The 20230-nt window shown below is 50.0% G+C and overlaps 1 protein-coding gene across 1 annotated transcript in view; it reads right to left on the reverse strand.

The window, feature by feature from the left end:
- Window positions 1–1049: 1049 nt before the first annotated feature.
- SIGLEC1 (sialic acid binding Ig like lectin 1) overlaps window positions 1050–20230 on the reverse strand; it is a 39476-nt gene continuing 20295 nt past the window's right edge. Inside the window, exons 12-22 of the mRNA XM_087875248.1 lie at window positions 19187–19447; window positions 16218–16520; window positions 14269–14520; window positions 11952–12257; window positions 9932–10183; window positions 8426–8731; window positions 7913–8167; window positions 6555–6854; window positions 5242–5350; window positions 3620–3707; window positions 1050–1705 (exon numbers count right to left, since the gene is read on the reverse strand). Of these exons, the coding sequence (XP_087731374.1) occupies window positions 1577–1705; window positions 3620–3707; window positions 5242–5350; window positions 6555–6854; window positions 7913–8167; window positions 8426–8731; window positions 9932–10183; window positions 11952–12257; window positions 14269–14520; window positions 16218–16520; window positions 19187–19447 (2561 nt within the window). The 3' untranslated portion in view covers window positions 1050–1576. The remainder of the gene's footprint in view (window positions 1706–3619; window positions 3708–5241; window positions 5351–6554; window positions 6855–7912; window positions 8168–8425; window positions 8732–9931; window positions 10184–11951; window positions 12258–14268; window positions 14521–16217; window positions 16521–19186; window positions 19448–20230) is intronic.

The raw sequence follows: 20230 nt of genomic DNA on the forward strand, positions 1-20230 counted from the left end.
ACACTGAAACGATATACCGTATTCCAGAGCCAGAGGCACAATACATTTCACATAAGGGCATTGCTGTGTTGGCAAGTTTAACAGAATAACAGAGTTGGAAGGGACCTTGGAGGTCATCTAGTCTAACCCCCTGCACAAGCAGGAAACCAGATACCTCCTGATTTTTGGCTACCAAGCACTAAGGCAGATTCTCGTTCTTGCAATGGAAGCAAAATAGTTTCCCTCATTTCGAGATCTCAGATACCCAGCACTAGATCCTTGAAGACCCCGGAGAAGAAGGGAGGGTAAAATAGCAGAGTAGAGACGGAGTCGGTGCTCTCGCTGGGGAGGACAGTGGGAAACGGTCAGGACAGGAAATGATTTGACTTGCTGTGGTGGAATGAGGGACAGTGACGTGGTTGTCCCAAAGGTGCATTTTTTTCCTCCAAAAGGCAACTGGCCTGTCTTGGTTGTTGTTGTTTTCTTTGAAAACATTTCGCTTCTCCTCCAAGAAGCTACTTCAGTTTCCCACCGGTCACTTAGAACCGAGGAAGCTTCTTGGATGAGAAGTGAAACCTCTTCAAAGGCAAAACAGAAAACAAAACACATGAGAAACTCTAGTTGCCTTTTGGGAAAAGCATCCTTTGACCTGGAAGAATGGGACTCTTCATAGACAGGGAAGTGGAAGCTGTAAATGGGGTTCCCTTGTGGATCCCCCCTTGGTAGTTCAGTGGTCTAAGGCACCCTGTTATTAAGCTGGTTATTAAGACCAGCTGCCTGCAATTTCTGCAGGTTCGAATCTCTCCAAGGCTCAAGGTTGACTCAGCCTTCCATCCTTTCTAAGGTAGGTGAAATGAGGACCCAGTTTGTGGGGGCAATAAGCTGACTTTGTATAAATATACAAAAGGATGAAGGCTATTGCTTAACGCATTGTAAGCCACCCTGAGTCTCCGGAGAAGGGTGGCATATAAATCAAATTAAAAAAAAAAAATGTCAGGGAAAGTTGAGGTGGAATACTAACAGTGAGAAAGGATCATTGACAGTAGCTGAATCATCTCTGTTCTTATTCATTTATTTGTTGGTATCCCACCTTTATTATTTTTCCAAAGAAGGCACTGAACATCACCAACACGTCTTCCTCCTCCTATTTGCCCCCCCACAACAACAACCCTGTGAGGTAGGTTGGACCAAAAGAGAAAAAGAGAGAGAGGGGGGACTGGCCCAGTCACCCAGCCGGCTTTCGTGCCTAAGGGCAGAACTAGAACTCACACTAGTCTCCTGGTGATTGGCCCAAAGTCACCCAGCCGGCTTCCAAGACGATGCTACAACTCACAGCCTCCAGTTTTCTAGCGTGGTGCTTCAAGGCTGGACCGAACGGTTGAATTTGGATGTGGGCATTTTTACATGGGTGTACACTGTTGGGTTTGGCCAACACTGTTGTGCTGGAGAGGGAGGCCAAGAGAGTCCCTGGACAATGCTGAACTCAAGGTTTGAAAGGTCTTCAGACAAGGAGAACTTCCCTCTCCCCTCTTTGTCCAGCCTGATCAGCCCAGGTTGGGCCTCCTTGTGCACCCATCTGCAGGTCTTCTCGGTACGCTCACAAGGTGCTCGTGCAGCTGGATTCAGACGCAGCCTCTTTCGGGACCGCGCCAGCCCTCCAGGGTAGCCTTCTGTAGGAGAAGCAGAACCGTCCGGCGGGAGGAGTATCTGGGCTCTCTCCATTCAGCTGTGGAAAGACCAAGGAAGCCAGTCAGAAGGAGAAGCTGAAAGGTATCTCCTCCGGCCAGAGAAAGCTTCGCTGAAGCCAAAGCAGACAGCGGGAGAGGGAGCTCGCCGTTGTGTCTCTGTATGAACGACTGCTCTGGCCTTGGAATAGAACAGAGCTGGGAGGGACCCGGGAGGCCTTCTAGTCCAACCCCCGGCTAGAACAGGAGACCTCATGAGCCCTGGTGGTAAGAAGGCAGTACTGCAGTGCAGGATCCTTCTGCTGACTGCCGGCTGCCTGCGATTTGGCAGTTCGATTCTCACCAGGCTCAAGGTGGACTCAGCCTTCCGTCCTTCAGAGGTGGGTAAAATCAGGACCCAGATTGTTTGTGGGGAGAAGATGCCGACTCTGTAAACCGCTTAGAGAGGGATGGAAAGCCCTGTGAAGCGGTATGTAAGTCTTAAGCGCTGTTGCTATTGTTGTAGGACAAATGGCTGTCCAACCTCTTCTTAAAAGCCTCCAGTAATGGAGCATCCACAAGTTCTGGTGGCCAGCTGTTCCACTGGTTAATTGTCCTCACCGTCAGGAAGTTTCTCCTTAAATCAGGTTGCTTCTCTCCTTGATTAGTTTCCATCCATTGCTTCTTCTTGTCCTGCCCTCTTACTTGAAGTGCTTGTTGCTGTTGAAGACTTTTTTCTCCCCCCCCCACTTTTTATTTTCTTTAGGTAGCCTTGTACAAGATACAGGTGGAGGGAGCAAAAGAGAATCTCCTGGAATCTTAGCTCATTCCCGTTCAGATTTATGAGTTATGCGGACGCAAGGAGGGATGGGCAAGTGGACACATTTTGGGGTGCATTTGGGAGGGTGGAGCTTGCTTTTCAGCATCAGTTTAGAACAAGACTAAGAGGGAATGGAAAAGATCATTTGGATCACAATACCTGAAAAAAGCACCTGAGGGCAGGAGAAGCAGCAACAGATGGAAACTCACCAAGAAGAGAAGAAATCTGGACTAAGGAGGAATTTCCTGACAGTGAGGACAATTAACCAGTGGAACAGCTTGCCACCAGAAGTCGTGAATGCTCTAACACCGGAGGTTTTAAGAAGAGATTGGACAAACCATTTGCCTGAAATGGCATAGGGTTTCCTGCCTAAGCAGGGGGTTGGACTAGAAGACCTCCAAGGTCCCTTCCAACTATTCCATTCCATTCCATTCCATTCCATTCCATTCCATTCCATTCCACTCCACTCTACTCTATTCCAGTTTTCTATTCTATTCTGTTCTGTTCTGTCTTGTTCTGTCCTGTCCTGTCCTGTCCTATTTTATTCCAATTTCCTATTCTATTCTATTTTATTCTATTCTATTCTGTTCTGTTCTGTTCTGTTCTATTCCAATTTCCTATTCCAATTTCTTATTGCATTCTGTTCTATTATGTCCTGTCCTGTCCTGTCCTATCCTATCCTATCCTATCCTATCCCCATTCCCATTCCCATTCCCTTTCCCTGGTTCTGAATATCCAGGGACTTCTAGCTGGCTTAAGGCAACTGCTGATGGATGGATGGATGGATTTTGAAGGCCCTCCAGTTCCTACTTTGGGTGCCTCGTATTCTTGCGTTCTCCTAAGGAGGCTGTGATTTGTCGAGTCAAGATCCCTCGGCCTAAAGAGTGACCTTGGGTGCCTAACATCTCCCCCCCCCTGCCTCTGATGTTGGATGTCATCTTCTGAAGCCCATGTCTGGACGGGCGAAGGAGAAATTAAATGGCCAGACTCTATAAAGTTTGGCCAGCTTCCTTCTGGACGGCCTTCTTCTCTTTCTGAAGCGCAGTGGCCTCCAACTTTGTTGCTTCTACACCGAGAAGAAACTTTCTTCCTTTGGTCCCGAGGTTCTTCCAGATCCAGGTGGGAAGCAGGATTTCTCCCCAGCCCTGAGACGGACCTGAATGGCTTCTTCTCGGTTTCCATCCTGCTGCACTTCTTCCTGGCAGCTCTTCTTTTTCGTCCACGTGATCCACTTTTGATATATCCTGCAAAAGATGATCGGTGGGATGGTAACTTCGGATATCACCCAGCTACCAACTCGGATGGTCTCATCCGGCTAGAACAGGGGTCTGAAACTTGAGGCCCGTGGGCCGGATGCGGCCCAGAGGGTGCTTAGACCTGGCCTGCGGTCCTGCCACGGAAACGGTGAAGGGCCGGGCTCCGTTGTCACTGGCAGAGGGCTGCAGGAGGCCGTCGTGGCTGGAAATGGAGCCTCAATGAGTAACGTCAAGCTGGCCACGCCCACCCTGGCCATGCTCCTCCCACCAAGGTCAAACACAATCCTGATGCAGCCCTCAATGAAATCGAGTTTGACGCCCCTGTGCTAGAATGATAGAGCCCTAAGGATGGATAGGCCCACCGGATCAGCTAATGCAGGGCTCTCCGAATTTGGCAACTTTAAGACTTGTGGACTTCAATTCCCAGAATTCTCCAGCCAGCCATGCTATTTAGATTTTAGAAGAGAATATTTGTAGCGCAGGTTGAACTGTAGGAGGAGGAGAAGGAGAGAAGGAAGAGGAGGAGGAGGAGGAGGAGAGGAGAAGAAGGAGGAGGAGGAGGAGGAGAGGAGGAGGGGAAGAGGAGGAGGAAGAGAAGGAGAGAGGGAAGAGGAGGAGGAGGAGGAGAGGAGGAGGAGAAGGAGAAGAAGAGAGGGAGGAGGAGGAGGAGGGGAAGAGGAGGAGGAGGAGAGGAGGAGAAGGAGAAGGAGAAGAGGAGAGGAGGAGGGGGAGGAGGAAGAGGAAGAGGAGAGGAGAAGGAGGAGGAGAAGAGGAGGAGAAGAGGAGAAGAGGAGGAAGAGAAGAGCAGGAGGAGAAGAGCAGGAGGAGGAGAAGAGGAGGAGGAGGAGGAGAAGAGGAGGAGGAGGAGGGAAGGAGGAGGAGAAGAGGACAAGGAGAAGAGGAGGAGGAGGAGAGGAGGAGGGGGAGGAGGAAGAGGAGGAGGAGGAGGAGGAGAGGAGGAGGGGAAGAGGAGGAGGAAGAGAAGGAGAGAGGGAAGAGGAGGAGGAAGAGGAGAAGAAGAGAAGAAGGAGGAGGAGGAGGGGAAGAGGAGGAGGAGGAGAAGGAGAGAAGGAAGAGGAGGAGGAGGAGATGAGGAGGAGAAGAAGAGTAGAAGAAGGAGGACGAGGGGAGGAGGAGGAGGAGGGAAAAAGGAGGAGGGGAAGAGGAGGAGGAGGAGAGGAGGAGAAGGAGAAGGAGAAGGAGAAGAGGAGGAGGAGAGGAGGAGGGGGAGGAGGAAGAGGAGAGGAGGAGGGGGAGGAGGAAGAGGAAGAGGAGAGGAGGAGGAGGAATGGGGAATTATGGGATTTGAAGTCCGCAAGTCATAAAGTTGCCAAAATTGGAGACCCCTGCCCTAGGAGAAGGACTCTTCATGACCCCATGGACCGCCGTATGCCAACTGGTCGTAATTCAAGGACTACCTCTATGGGTGTAGCTAACCTAACTGTCAGCCTAAAGGAGAGCTTGGGGGGGATCCTGCCCCATCCAGTGCTGGACTTCTCAATACCCCCCAGCTGAGTCTCACCGGGATCCGTTCGTTTTCATGCCAAAGACCAGGCCGGCCAGAGCAGCTATGCAGACCAAGGCAACGGCTGTCCAAGCCAAGATCTTGAAGATGGTCAGTTTAGTGAGCACTGCAGGCAAAGAGAAGGAGAGAGAGAGAGACGGAGTCTTTAACAGAATAATAGACTTGGAAGTCTTCTACTCCAACCCCCCCCCCCGTTAAGGCAGGAAACCCTCTACCATTTAAGACAAATGGCTGTCCAATCACTTCTTTAAAACCTCCAGTGATGGAGCTCCCACAGCTTCTGGTGTCAAGTTGTTCCACTGGTTAATTGTTCTAACTGTCAGGAAATTTCTCCTTAGTTCTAAGTTGCTCCTCTCCTTGATTAGTTTCCACCCGTTGCTTCTTGTCCTGCCCTCAGGGGCTTTGGAGAATAGCTTGACTCCAGAGGTGGGTTTCAGCAGCTTCTGACCAGCCTTGGTGGCGCAGCAGACTAAAGTGCTGTTAAGTAACACCAGCTGCCTGCAATTACTGCAAGTTCGAATCTCACCAGGCTCAAGGTTGACTCAGCCTTCCATCCTTCCGAGGTAGGTAAAATGAGGACCCGGATTGTGGGGGCAATAAGCTGACTTTGTATAAAAAAAGAAGACCGCTTGGGGGGGGGCGAAAGCCCTACTAAGCAGGTATATACAAAAGTATGAAGGGTGTTGCTTAACGCATTGTAAGCCGCCCTGAGTCTCCGGAGAAGGGCGGCATATAAATCGAACCAATAAATAAACCAATAAAATAAATAGTTCTGGAGAACCGGTAGCAGAAATTTTGAGTAGTTTGGAGAACCGGTAGTAAAAATGCTGACTGGCCCCATCCCCACTTATTCTCTGCTTCCCAAGTCCCGTTAAGTAAAATTGGCCCCGTTTTACGACCTTCCTTGCCACAGTCGTTAAGTTAGTTGTAACAGGGTTGTTCTGCGAATCTGGCAACCTCATCGACTTTGCTTGTCCGAAGGTCGCAAAAGGAGATTGAATGAACCCCAGGATGTTGCGCCCGTCATAAATCTGAACCGGTTGCCAAGCCTCCGAATTTTGATCACGTGACCCCGGGGTCTTAAGCCGCTTTTTTCAGTGCGTTGTAACTTTGAACGGTCACTAAATGAATGGTTGTAAGTCGAGGACCCACCTGTGTTCTTCCAGATTCATTAGCTCAACTGGAATGACCTAGCTAGCGATTCTAGAAGTTGAAATCTAGCTTCACCAAAGGTTGCAAGTTGGAGAAGACCAATCCACCGTACATCTCCAGCTCTGTCTCCACCCTGTCCCTCCGGGGAGTCTACTTACGTCCGGCATTGAAGGCGATGCTGCTGGTTGCGTTGCCGAAGGTGTTGTTAGCTTTACACACAAAATCCCCTGAATCTTTTTCCGTGATGTCCTGAATCTCCAGTCTCAAACGGTTATCCGAGTAGAAAGTGTGGAAACGCTGACCAACTAGTGAGAAGCTTTTGGTGGCAGCCAGGAGTTGTCCTCCTTTGTACAGGGCCAGCGTGGAAGGTGGGTGGCTCTCCACTTGACAGGTGATGATAGCCAACTTCCCGTTCTGAATGTCCAGGTAAGCGTTCAAGGAGGGGCGTTCAGGTGCATCTACATTAACAAGAACAAAAGAACTTCCCTGATCAACAGCCAGGCCAATCGGCCATCGACAGACACATAGAGATAAACAACGTTTACACGCCATTCGAATGAGAACAACCAAAAAGCTAAAGGACCACAACACCTCCTTGCCAAGCAATCAGCACCCACATAGGCAGAGATTAACGCCAAGATGAACACCAGACCAACAATCAAAGAATAAAGAATAACCCAATCAAGGAGCTATTAATTCAGACAAACAATCCAAGAGAAAGAAAACAGCCTAATCAAGGAATCACCAGGAACGCTCCCACCAACACTGACAAGGCAAGCCATGAATCTATAAAACCAGAGTAAACTCCATTTCCTTCCAGCACTGATGATGTTACCTAGTTGGGTCATGAAATGTCTGTAAGAAAACCACCAAGCTCAGAGAGCATCAAATCTTTTTTCTCCCCCTCCTCTTCTCCCCCTGCTCTTCCTCTCCGCAAACCCCCCCTCCCTTAGCTCTCATTATGTTACCTGGCTGGGTAATGAAACCTCTGCACGAAAATAGCCAAGCTCAGAGAGCACCAAGGACCCCACGCGACAGATCCTTTCCTGGCCTTGGGTCTGTGGACCAGATGTTTCTACTATTTATTGAATGTTTTAATATTGAACTTGTTCCTGTTTGAAACTCAAGAAGAACTGTTTTTATTGTGTAAAACAACTGGTAAGAAGACTTTGTACTTGGAATATCCCTGGATTGATATTTTGTACTTGGAATATCCCTGGATTGATATTTTAACTATCGCCTTATCTGTGTATGACTTGGATTGTTATTGGACTTTGCTTTACTTTTTCCTAAAAGTAAAAGACTACAACAACTCAGTGTGTCAGTATATTAACTGTGATTATTTATAAACACTCTCAGCCGTTTTCATGTGCATACTCAAGGGGTACTTTGCTCCATAATCCATAACATCGGTTATGAGCCAAGAATATCCTTAACACCAGATTAGCCATCTGCCTGCTGGTGGGCCGTCGCTGAGGCGAAATGGCCCACAACGTTCTTGAGTCACAATACTCACACTGCACCTTCAGCTGGACAAAGGCCGAGGTCAGACTTCCCGTCCTTCCGGTTGCCTGGCAGTGGTAGGCCCCGGTGTCATCCCTGGTCACTCGGCTCAAGAGGAGGGAGCCATCGGGACTATCCCAAAGCCACCGGCTGTTCTTGTACCAGGTGTAGTTCATGGGCTCCACCACCCGGCTGGCAATCTCACAGGTCAGGTTGGCCGGAGCGCCTTCGTGGACATCTGGCGATGGGTCGACAGTGATTCTTGCACCTGACGGGGTGAAGAGCAAACGAGGAATGGAAAGAGCCCGGCCCCTTCGCTGACTCGCCTTCTCTCCCCATCCTACCCTAAAACAAGAGGGTTGTTGAGCGCTGCTGGCTGGGGGATTCTAGGAGTTGAAGTCCACCCACTGCTGTAGAAGATCTTAGCCTACAACTCTCATCATCCTGAGCCATCTAACATACCTTCCCTGGCTTGGAAAAGTCTATCTTAGAGTAGAAAGAGGAAGGAAGGAGAAGAACGACTCACTCGGCACCCTGAAGTGTATGGAGGCGGCAGAGGTCCCGTAGGCGTTCTTAGCTAGGCAGCGGTATTGTCCTTCGTCCTCCTGAAGGACCTTCTGGATCTCCACTTTCAGGACGTTGTGAGAGGCGTGAACGACGTACCGTTGAGCGGGCAAGTTCCCCGAGAGCCTGCTGGAAGCCGCCACCATCACGTTTCCTCGGTGGAGCGTCAGTTCAGCGGGCGGATAGCTCTCCACGGCGCACTGCAGGACGGCCTGGTGGCCCGAGGGGCTTTCCAGGAAGGAGGTGAGGGTGACCTTCTTGGGCTCATCTGCAGAGAAGACCAGATGCAGAACGTCAACCGTAAAAGGGGGCCCTGCTTCTGGAACAGGCGGTGGCCACTGGTGGCACATGCGGATCCCGTATAGGTGGTCCTCCACTTACGACGGTTCATTGAGGGACCGTTCCAAGTTACAACGGCTGTGAAAAAAGGGACTTAGGACCCTTTTCACACTTAGGACCGTTGAAGCATCTCCCTCCCCCCCATGGTCATGTGATCAAAATTTGGATGCTTAGCAACTCCTCCCCCTCTTACTTGACTATCTTCTCCTGTCTCTTTTTCTTCTCTCTTTCTCCTTCTTTCTTTCTCTGTCTTTCTCTTTCTCCTCCTCCTCCTTTCTCCTTCTTCTCATCTATCTTCTGTCTCTTTTTCTTTCTCTCTTCTTTCTCTTTCTCCTCCTCCTCCTATCTTCTCCTTTCGCCTCCTCGTCATCTCTTTCTCTTTCTCCTCTTCCTTTCTCCTTCCTTCTCCTTATCTATCTTCTCCTATCTCTTTCCTTTCTCCTCCTCTTTCTCTTATCTTCTCCTTTCTCCTTCCTCCTCGACTATCTTATCTTGTCTCTTTCTCTTCTCTTTCTTTCTCCTCCTTTCTCCTTCTCCTCATCTATCTTCTGTCTCTTTTTCTTTCTCTCTTTCTCTTCTTTCCCTTTCTCCTCCTCCTATCTTCTCCTTTCTCCTCCTCCTCCTTGTCTCTTTCTCTTTCTCCTCTTACTTTCTCCTTCCTTCTCCTTGTCTATCTTCTCCTGTCTCTTTCCTTTCTCCTCCTTTTTGTCTTATCTTCTCCTTTCTCCTTCCTCCTCGCCTATCTTCTCCTGTCTCTTTCTCTCCTATCTCTTTCTCTTTCTCTACTTCCTCCTCCTTCTATCTTCTTCTTTCTCCTCCTCCTCCCCTCTGCTCACTCAGGGTATAACCATGACCTTACAGGCACAAGTCAACCTTTATAGCACCTCCAGAGACCCCAGACCTGGCCCTTGACCAAAGGATCTGATCTCCCTTTGAGCCTGGTGACCTCCAGACCTGCTGAAGCCCCCCTGCCACCTTCTCGGGTCAGTAGTTCCCATCAGGAGCAAGGACAACAGTTCGTTGGAAACAAGGCTGAAGACAGACAGCTATGGGCCTGATGATATGTCGGGATCCAGACAGACAGACAGAGGAAGTTCTGTCCTCCACCCCGAAGCCAGAAGGTACTCACAGTGCACATAGAGAGCGACGGGTGGAGACATCCTGGTGCCCCTTTCGTCTTCAGCCTGACAAGAGTAGGATCCCATGTCTCGGGGAGTAACAGCTCGGAGCAGGAAGGAGGTGGCCGGACCTTCTCCCAACCACCTGGCATCCTTGTACCAGGTGTAGAGGGCTGACGCTTGGAAGTTGGCATCTTCGCAGATCAGAGAGACACGCTGTCCTTCGTGCACATCTGGGGCGGGCTCAATCACCAGCCTTAGAGCTATCCGGGGAGGAGAAGAAGAGCGACATGGACGGATGCAGAAGTCCTCCAACCTCCGTTCCCTCATGCTAAGTCAGTGTTTCTCAACCTTGGAAGCTTGAAGATGGGTGGACTTCAACTCCCAGAATCCCCCAGCCAGCAGCGCTGGCTGGGGGATTCTGGGAGTTGAAGTCCACCCATCTTCAAGCTTCCAAGGTTGATCAACACTGTGCTAAGTCAACGGTGTTACAGGTGTTATGTCTACCTTATATGCAGCTCTATCGTTCTTCTCTATTGTAGTTGTTTCCCCGTATCACATGGCCACTCTAGGATTCATCTCTATTGTTCCCGCGATGCATTGCCTGTCCCTGTTGTATTACTCACTCTCTAGGCCTGTAGTGTGCTTACTTACTCTACGTGAAACGAACGGACGGAGTGAACATCCTCCGCCATCGCCCCCTAAATTGCCTTCTTTCTACTCTCCGGAGCCTTCAACAACCTATCAAGCACCTGACGGACCAGAAGGAGCTGCAGGTCCTACACTTCCTGTAGGTGTACATGCCCTGCGCGTGTACATGCTTGCTTCGCACACATGCTGTCCGTGCACACGCCTGGCCTTCCATGCATGTGCTTTCCTTGCTCGTGTGCCTTCCGCGCATGTGCCCAGTCTCGAAAACGTGCCTAAATAGCACGACTTGGAGCCGGGACTGGTTCGCCCGAACCGGCTGAATACCACCTCTGCTCCTGCAGCACCCTGCCTGCTGTCCCCCAGGGCCATCCTGGAAATGTCAAAGGATCAGCCGGTGGGCCTTAAGTTTGACACCCCTGATCTACAGCTAGGAAGGCTCATGTCCTCCTGGCCTCTGGACTCCCTTCCTGCCTCCAGGAGTTTGGCTCCTTGGCTGGAGGAAAAGAACGGCGGTGCCGAACCCAATATCTCATCCCAGGTAGTCCTTGAGTTACCACAGTTCGTTTAAGGACGGTTCGAAGTTACAACGGGACTGAAAAAAGTGACTCAGGACCAGTGGTGAAATCCAATTTTTTTTTTTACTACCGGTTCTGTGGCTTGGTGGGCGTGGCTTGGTGGGCATGACAGGGGAAGGATACTGCAAAATCTCCATTCCCGTCCCACTCCAGTGGAAGAATACTGCAAAATCCCCATTCCCTCCCCACTCCAGGGGAAGGTTACTGCAAAATCCCCATTCCCTCCCCACTCCAGGGGAAGGATACTGCAAAATCCCCATTCCCACCCCTCTCCAGGGGAAGGTTACTGCAAAATCCCCATTCCCTCCCCACTCCAGGGGAAGGATATTGCAAAATCCCCATTCCCACCCCACTCCAGGGGAAGGATATTGCAAAATCTCCATTCCCACCCTACTCTGGGGCCAGCCAGAGGTGGTATCTGCCGGTTCTCCATACTACTCAAAATTTCCGCTACCGGTTCTCCAGAACCTGCCAGAACCTGCTGGATTTCACCCCTGTTTAGGACCGTTCTTTCCCCACTTATGACCCCAAGGTCACGTGATCAAAATCCAGACACTTGGCAACTGACTCATTTTCACGATGGTCGCAGCGTCCTGGGGTCATGTGACCTTCTTTCGTGGCCTTTTGACGAGCACCGTCAACGGGGAAGTGGGATTCCCTTCACAAGTGTGAAAAGGAAGGTCATAAAATGGGGGGGGGAACTCATTTAATCGATGTCTCGCTTAGCAACATGAATTTGCGGCTCAGTTGCAGTTGTAACCCGGGGAGTTCCTGTACGCTCTAAGGCCTGAGCCCTCTTACTCACTCTCCACGGAGAGGTTGAAAGACGCCTGGGCTTGGCCAAGAGAGTTCCTCGCCCAACACTCGTAGCTCCCTTCGTCCTTCAGGTTGACGTCTCGGATCTCCAGCCTCAAGGAATTTGGGGAGGAAGCAGCCCTCAGCTTCTGGCCTGGCACCCCACGGACTTTGGAGGAGCTGGACGCCAAGACTTGGTCAGCACGGCGAAGGGACAGCACGGAAGGAGGGTTGCTCTCAGCGGTGCACAAGATGATCGCCAGCTGCCCTTTCTGGATCTCCAAGAAGGACTTGACCAGCACATTCCTGGGTGGATCTTCCAGGAAAAGAGGAGAGAGGTTAGGCCGTAGATATGTCATAGACTAGAAGCAGGGACCCCCAGGGTCGGAAGAGACCTTGGAGGTCTCCAACCCCCTGCCTGGATAAGAACCTGAGACCATCCTGAAGGACAGTTGGGACTTTGGGAAAAAGCGCAGAGAAGAGCAACTAAGAGGATTAAAGGCCTGGAGACTAAAACATACGAAGAACGGTGGCAGGATTTGGGTCTGGCCAGTCTAGAGAAAAGAAGGGCGAGAGGGGCTGTGATAGCATCCAATGAAGAGGGGGGTCCACCTATTCTCCAAAGCACCAGAAGGCAGGACAAGAAGCAACGGATGGAACCCAATCAAGGAGAGAAGCAACCTGGAATTAAGGAGAAACTTCCTGACAGTGAGGACAATTAACCAGTGGAACAACTTGCCACCAGAAGTTGTGGGTGCTTCATCACTGGAGGCTTTTAAGAAAAGACTGGGGTGCCATTTGTCTGAAAGGGCATAAGGTCTCCTGCTTGAGCAGGGGGTTGGACTAGAAGACCTCCAAGGTCCCTTCTAACTCTGTTATTCTAGTTTGCCCCAGCAGTGAGGATGTTGATGTCAGCATTCTGATGCTGCCATAAAAAGGAGGAGACGAGGCTTGACTTTTCACCTAATTATTTTCTCTGTAGATAATATTCCCTAGGAGATGGGATGGGAGGGGGGAACATTCCTGTAGGGTGAGGTCAGAAGCTGGGGAGACTGACTTGGAAGATGGCCAATGAGAAGATGAGAATTGGGGAACGGGAAGGAAAGGGTTTGGGGGTCGGAGGGTTAGTATCGGCTACGACGAAGTCGGGGCCAGATCTGTCGTACTCAATAAATGGAATATTTCAGCAAAGATTTAATTGTTTGGGAGTGCAATTTATTTGAGATGACATCGAAACCTGACAGTTACCTAGTTGGGTAACAATCAACCCCAGAGAGCACCAAGAACCCTGCAGTCCTTTTCCTCCTCCTCTCCTCCTCCTCTTCTTCTTCTTCTTCCTCCTTGCAAACCCCGTCCCTTCTAGCAGTGGTAATGTTACTAAGTTTGTTAATGGTGGCACAGCAGACTAAAGTGCTGTTAAGTAGCACCAGCTGCCTGCAATTACTGCGAGTTCAAATCTCACCAGGCTCAAGGTTAACTCAGCCTTCCATCCTTCCGAGGTAGGTAAAATGAGGACCCAGATTGTGGGGGCAATAAGCTGACTTTGTATAAAAAAGAACACTTGGGGGGGCCGAAAGCCCTACTAAGCAGGTATATACAAAAGTATGAAGGCTATTGCTTAATCCATTGTAAGCCACCCTGAGTCTCCAGAGAAGGGCAGCATATAAATCGAACCAATAAATGAATGAATGAATGAATGAATGAATGAATGAATGAATGAATGAATGAAAAAGTCCAAGCTCAGAGAGCACCCAAAGCAGGTATTCCGAAAAGGACACCAGTCCTCCAGCAGCCCCCTCATCCTAAGGCCATGACACGCAGGAGGTGCAACCTGGCTTAGGGGGAAGCAGATTGCATTAGGTCAGTGATGGCTAACCTTTTTGCCGTCCTGTGCCAAAAGGAGGGGGAGCACAGGGGGGGTCGTGCGTGTGTGTGTCCCCACACACATAATTCAGTGCACCCCGCCCCCATGCATGCGACCCCCCCTAGTGCTTCCCCCGCTTTTGGCACGCAATGGCACGGTGGGCCTGGTAGGCCTGTTTTTCACCCTCCCCAGGCTCCAGGGGCTATCTTGGAGCCTGGGAAGGGTGAAAATAGCCTTCCCCATTCCCTAGAGGCCCTCCGGAGGCCGGAAACAGCCTGTTTCCCGACTTCTGGTGGGCCCGGAAGGCCCGAAAATCAGCTGGCGGAGCTGTGCTAAGGCAACGCTCATGTGCCCATCGATATGGCTTCACATGCCACCTGTGGCACACATGCCAAAGGTTTGCCATCACAGCATTAGGCCATCAAATTTAGCGCCCCCCCCTCCGCCCTTCCCCAGGACCTACAGAGGACATTCAGGGTGCTTAAGGAGGAATTGCGCATCCTTTCTCGGGTCTGGACGGTGCAGTAGTAGGTGCCAGCATCTTCTATGGTAGCCTGGTGTAACACCAGAGTCCGGACCAAGCCTTCTGCATACCACTCGTTGTTCTTAAACCAGATGTAGCGCATGTCCCCGACAGCGTCCGAGTCAACGGCACAGGTCAGATTGACGGAGTTCCCTTCCAGGGCGTCTGGAGGAGAAATCCAGAGCTTTGCGGCTAGAAGGACAGAAGGGAAAGAGAAGGCCTGTGATTGGCACATCCAGGAAGGTCTCTGGATTTATATTCGGGATTCTCTGGAAAGAGAATGGTCAACAGATCCTTAACCAGATCCCCTCCCCTCCTCCCCCTGTCTCCCTGAAATATTTGGGTCTTGCAAAATCAGAATGAATTGCTGAATTGCATTCAGAGGAGTTTGAAATGGTATACTGTAGAGTTTTGTGCCTGAGCAGGGGGTTGGACTAGAAGACCTCCAAGGTCCCTTCCAACTCTTCTATTCTATTCTATTCTATTCTATTCTATTCTATTCTATTCTATTCTATTCTATTCTATTCTATTCTATTCTATTCTATTCTATTCTATTCCATATTTTCTATTCTGTTCTGTTATTTTATTACATGTATTTAATCTATTATATTTATATGTCCTCCATCTCACTATTGAAATGACTCTGGGCAGCTTATATGTCAATATTGGGGTGTAACTTTCATTTTAGGTGTTTGTTCTCCAAGGCTGAAAAGTTTTTCTCCTTTGTGGTGTAGAGAAACCAAAAGAAACTCCGTCTTCTCATTGGGGGAGGGGGGAGGAGGAGGAAGAGGAGGACTGTTTGGTCCTTGATGCTCTCTGAGGTTGGTTTCTGTCTTGAAGACATCTCGTTACCCAATTAGGTAACATCATCAGTGCTAGAAGGAGTGGGGGTTGCCCTCTCTTTATATATATATATATATATATATATATGTTTTCTCAGGTTTTCGCGGGTGTTTGTATGTAGGTCTTTGGTTATTCGGGTCTTCTCCCATGTAAAATTGGAAGTGTCTTGGCGACGTTTCGACGAAGTCTCATTCGTCATCTTCAGGCTGGTGTTCTCGGCTTCGTGCTTCCAGGAGCAATGCTCCTGGAAGCACGAAGCCGAAAACACCAGCCTAAACCCCACTCCCTTCTAGCACTGATAATGGTACTTAGTTGGGTCATGAAACATCTGCAAGAAAACAACCAAGCTCAGAGTACCAAGGCGCCCCTCCTCCTCCTCCTCTTCCTTTTCCACACACCCCACTCCATCTAGCACTGATGATGTTAGCTAGTTGGGTAATGAGATGTCTTCAAGGAAGCAACCAACCAACCTCAGAGCGCACCAAGGACTCCACAGTCCTTTTCCTCCTCCTCTTCTTCCTCCCCCCTCCCCTTCCCTTCCTCCTCCTCCTCCTCTTCTTCTTCCCCCTCCCCTTCCTCTTCTTCCTCCCCCCTCCCCCTCCCCTTCCTCCTCTTCCTCCTCCTCCTCTTCTTCTTCCCCCCTCCTCTTCCTTTTCTTCCTTCCCCTCCCCTTCCTCCTCCTCCTCCTCCTCTTCTTCCCCCTCCCCTTCCTCTTCTTCCTCCCCCTCCCCTCCTCCTCCTTTCCCTTCTAGCTCTGATGATGTTACCTAGTTTGGGTCAGGAAGCATCTGAAGAAAACAGCCGCACTGACTTTTGAAGTCAAATTGAAGCCTCACGTTGAGAATCCCTTCTCAAATTCAACTGGCATCGGAGCCCAGATTGCTCGGGGACACAGTCAAAAGTCACTTTCCCACAAGCTTCCCAGACTACCCCACGCCAGAGCTGCGATTTCTGGGCACAAGACTTTTTGGGTGCCCCGTTCTCCGCACGGTCCTTTCCCAGAAGCTGCCGATAAGCAGACGCCGCCCCCCCACCCCCCTACTCACCCTCTGCTCTGAAGGTGACCGTGGCACTGCCGTTGCCGTATCGGTTGCTTGCAAAACAGGCGTATTCTCCTTCGTCTTCCATCACCACGTCCCAAATCTCCACCCTCAGGCTGTTGTACGTGGGGGAAATCTTGACCCGCTGCGGGTGGGCAAGGCCGGAGTCCGTGCTGGAGGCCAAGAGCTCCTGGCCTTTGCGTAGGGCCAGGTGGGCCTGGGGATCACTCTCCACCATGCAGCGAAGGACGGCCACTCGGCTGCCTGGCGTCTCAAGGAAAGCCGCGATGTGGGGCTTCCGAGGGGGATCTGTGGGGAAATCAAATGGCCAGAAGCCAGGGATGCATGACCCAGAAGGTGGAACGTCTCCTGGTTGAAAAGGCTTCCAGGTGAGCTTCTCCATAAATGCAAGGATGTGGTTTCTTCTCTTTCGCCCTTTGCAAAGACGGAGGGCTCCTTGGGGCTCCCTGAGCTGGCTTGTTTTCATATGAAACGACTGCAAGAAAACGAGCCAGCTCAGGGAGCCCCAAGGAGCCCTCCGTCTTTGCAAAGGGCAAGAGAAGAAACCACTTCCTCAGAGTCCCTAAGGTGTTTTTTTTTTTTCCAAGACTTTCTGGTTTTTCTTTGAAGACGTTTCGATTCTCATCCAAGAAGCTTCTGCAGAGTTGAAGAAGCTTCTGGGATGAGAAGCGAAATGTCTTCAAAGAAAAAAAAAAGTCCAGTGGCCTTTTTAAAAAAGGCACCTTTGGGACAAACCACGACCTGGATGATGGAGAATCTCCACACACACATCCTCAGAGGGCACCAAGGACCCCTCATTCCAACCCTGAGCTACACATATTCTCCTCCATTGGTTTCCAAAGATTGTGTCAAGTATTTGCAAGCCATTGGCACATATATCATACAGACACTAGTGGAGGCAGAAAGTGCCCCCACCCCTATGTGGAGAGGAGGGGCTTACACTGAGTATAAAACCCCCTCTAACCCTTCCACCTTGCTCTCTTTTACGTTTGTTCTCCATGAGACATGATCTTTGATAGGGGTGGTCACACACGCTGTGTGCCCCCTATCCTAATGGATATTAAGACAGCCTTTGTATATAGTTAATATGTTTTGTTATATAAATAAATATATTTATCACAGTTATTCATGCATCTGCCTTTGGACTCTTCTATGCTCCTGGGTGTTTCTACGATCCCAATTTCCACAGATTGCCACGAACTCCGTGCCCTCCCCTCGTACTCCAAGCTCCCAACAAGACATAGGAAATTGGCGGCAGAAAAAATACCTCCTTGATCCATCCGGTGTGCCCTCCAAGTTCATTCTTCCTTCCTTCCTTCCTTCCTTCCTTCCTTCCTTCCTTCCTTCCTTCCTTCCTTCCTTCCTTCCTTCCTTCCTTCTTTCTTTCTTTCTTTCTTTTCATTTCTTTCTTATTTTTAATTCCTATTTCTTTACGTTCATTAATTTTTGTCAGATGATGTACGTGTGTTTAACCTCAGTTAGTGGTGACCGACCGATTACGTGTTCTGGAATTTGGTTCTGTGAAGCCATACTTTCTAAATAGAAAGTTTGTTTCCCAGGTTTGAACCGGGGGCTCCTTGGTGCTCCCTGAGAGGAGTGATGATGATTTATTAAACTTTTAATGCCGTCCATCTGGCTATCAATTAACTTGAACCAAGCCTTTGCCAAGCTCAGAGGACTCCACGCTGCACTCTTAAAACCTGTGATAGAACCCCATACTATGGCAGCCATGCTGGCTGAGGAATTCTGGGAGTTGAAGTCTACAAACTTGCCAAGTTTGGAGACCCCTGGTATAAGATCTCCAACGGGATTGGACTAGAATAGATGATCTCCAAAGTCCCTTCCACCTCTCTTATTCTGAATTCTGCAGGGCAGGTAAATAAGCCAATAGCACCACCTGCTGGCCATAGAAGGCACAGCCAGGAATAGGTTTTCCATGGATTTATATCTTTAGCTGGGAGGGGCCCAGTTCTGTGGCAGGAGGGGGGGGAGGCATGCTGGGATGGAGGAAGACCCCCCCTTCCTTGTTTTGACCGTCTTTCACAAGGGGGTGCTCTAAGGAAGCTTTTAGTGGAAAAGTAGAGCAGGAAGCATGCAGAAGTGCCCTTAATTCTCTTTAAAATCAGCTTCCGCAACCATGTACTTGGGACTACAACTTCCAGGCTCCCCAGCCAGCCAATTTCCTGCCTCAACCCCCCTTTGAGTTGAGACTCTTCTAGAAAGAGTGCAGAAAAGGGCGAAAAAGATGATTCAGGAACTGGAGGCTAAAACATACGGGAAACGGTTGGAGGAATTGGGTATGTGCCTAATTTAACAAAAAGAAGGACAAAGGGGGATGGACATGAGAGCAGTCTTCCAATATTTGAGGGGCTGCCCCAAAGAGGAGGGGGTCAAGCTATTCTCCAAAGCCCCTGAAGGCCGGACAAGAAGCAACGGATGGAAACTAACCAAGGAGAGAAGCAACTTGGAACTAAGGAGAAATTTCCTGACAGTGAGAACAATTAACCAGTGGAACAACTTGCCACCAGAAGTTGTGGGCTCTCCATCACTGGAGTCTTTCAAGAAGATATTGGACAATCATTTGTCTGAAATGGTCGAGGGTTTCCTGCCTAAGCAGGGGGTTGGACTAGAAGACCTCCAAGGTCTCTAGATACCCTTGGAAGCTGGCTATGGGAAGGCAGCTGTTGACCCGCCTGGACTGAATAACGGAGTAACGGAGTTGGAAGGGACCTTGGAGGTCCTCTAGTCCAACCCCCTGCTTAGGCAGGAGGCCCTATAGCAGCCCAAAGGAATGGCTGTCCAACCTCTTCTTCAAAACCTCCAGTGATGGAGCCCCCACAACCTCTGGAGGGAAATTGGATCATTGTTCCCACTCCCCCAGTTTCAAGTCCAGACTTTTCCCAGCCTGTCATTTGAGAGGGATTCTGGAGACAAACCAGCTTTTTGGAACTTACAAAAGACGGTTAGGCTGACGGACGGGGAGAGGCTGAGGGCGTTCCCATCCGCGGTCTGGGCTTTGCAGTAATAGGCTCCGGCGTCCTGGTGGGTTACGGGCAGGAAGGTGAGGGTGCCCTCGGTGAGCCCTTGGAGGTGTTTGCTGTTGTGGTACCAGGAGAAGCTGGCATCCTCTGGGAGGCCTCCCATCACGTCACAGGTGAGGCTGGCCTGCTCCCCTTCCAGCACCTCGGGGGATGGGCTGATCAGAATCCGGGCCGCTGCATCCCGGGAGGGGAGAAGAGGAAAAAGGTTGAGGGATAAGTGGAGGAAAGACACCGTTGCATTGAGGAGGAGGAGGAGGAGGAGGAGGAGGAGGAGGAGGAGGAGGAGGAGGAGGAGAAGAAGAAGAAGAAGAAGAAGAAGAAGAAGAAGAAGAAGAAGAAGAAGAAGAAGAAGAAGAAGAAGAAGAAGAAGAAGAAGAAGAAGAAGAAGAAGAAGAAGAAGAAGAATAGGGAGGGGGAAGGGAAGGGGAAGAGAAGGAAGGGGAAATTTTTTTTCTCTCTCTCTGTCTCTCTGTCTCATCTCTCTCATCTCTTGCCTGTCTGTCTGCCTCTCTCTCTCTTTCTCTCTCTCTCTCTATATATATATATATACCAGTTCGGGCAAACTGGTAGCGGTGGTGGGAGGCTCCGCCCACCTGCCCGGACGTCATCAAATATGATCTGCGCATGCGTGCCCGTGCAAAACCAGTAGCAAAGGTAAGTGAAACCCACCCCTGATATATACATATACATATACTGTATATATTTATATATAGCTGTATCTATTTACCTATCATCTACCTATCTCATCTGTCTATCACCTCTCTCTCCCCCTTCCTCCCTCCCTCCCCCACCTCTCTCTCTGTATAAATCTATCTCTGTCTGTCTGTCTGTCTGTCTATCATCTATCTGTCTTTCTATCTCTATCTATCTCTATCTAATTGCTATTAAATTGTAAAGACTGTTCGAAGGCTGTAATACAGGTAGTCCTCGAATTCCGACGGCAATTGAGCCCAAAAT

Source organism: Pantherophis guttatus, chromosome 8, assembly GCF_059756535.1.
Source record: "Pantherophis guttatus breed Tessera chromosome 8, ASM5975653v1, whole genome shotgun sequence".
NCBI lineage: Eukaryota > Metazoa > Chordata > Lepidosauria > Squamata > Colubridae > Pantherophis > Pantherophis guttatus.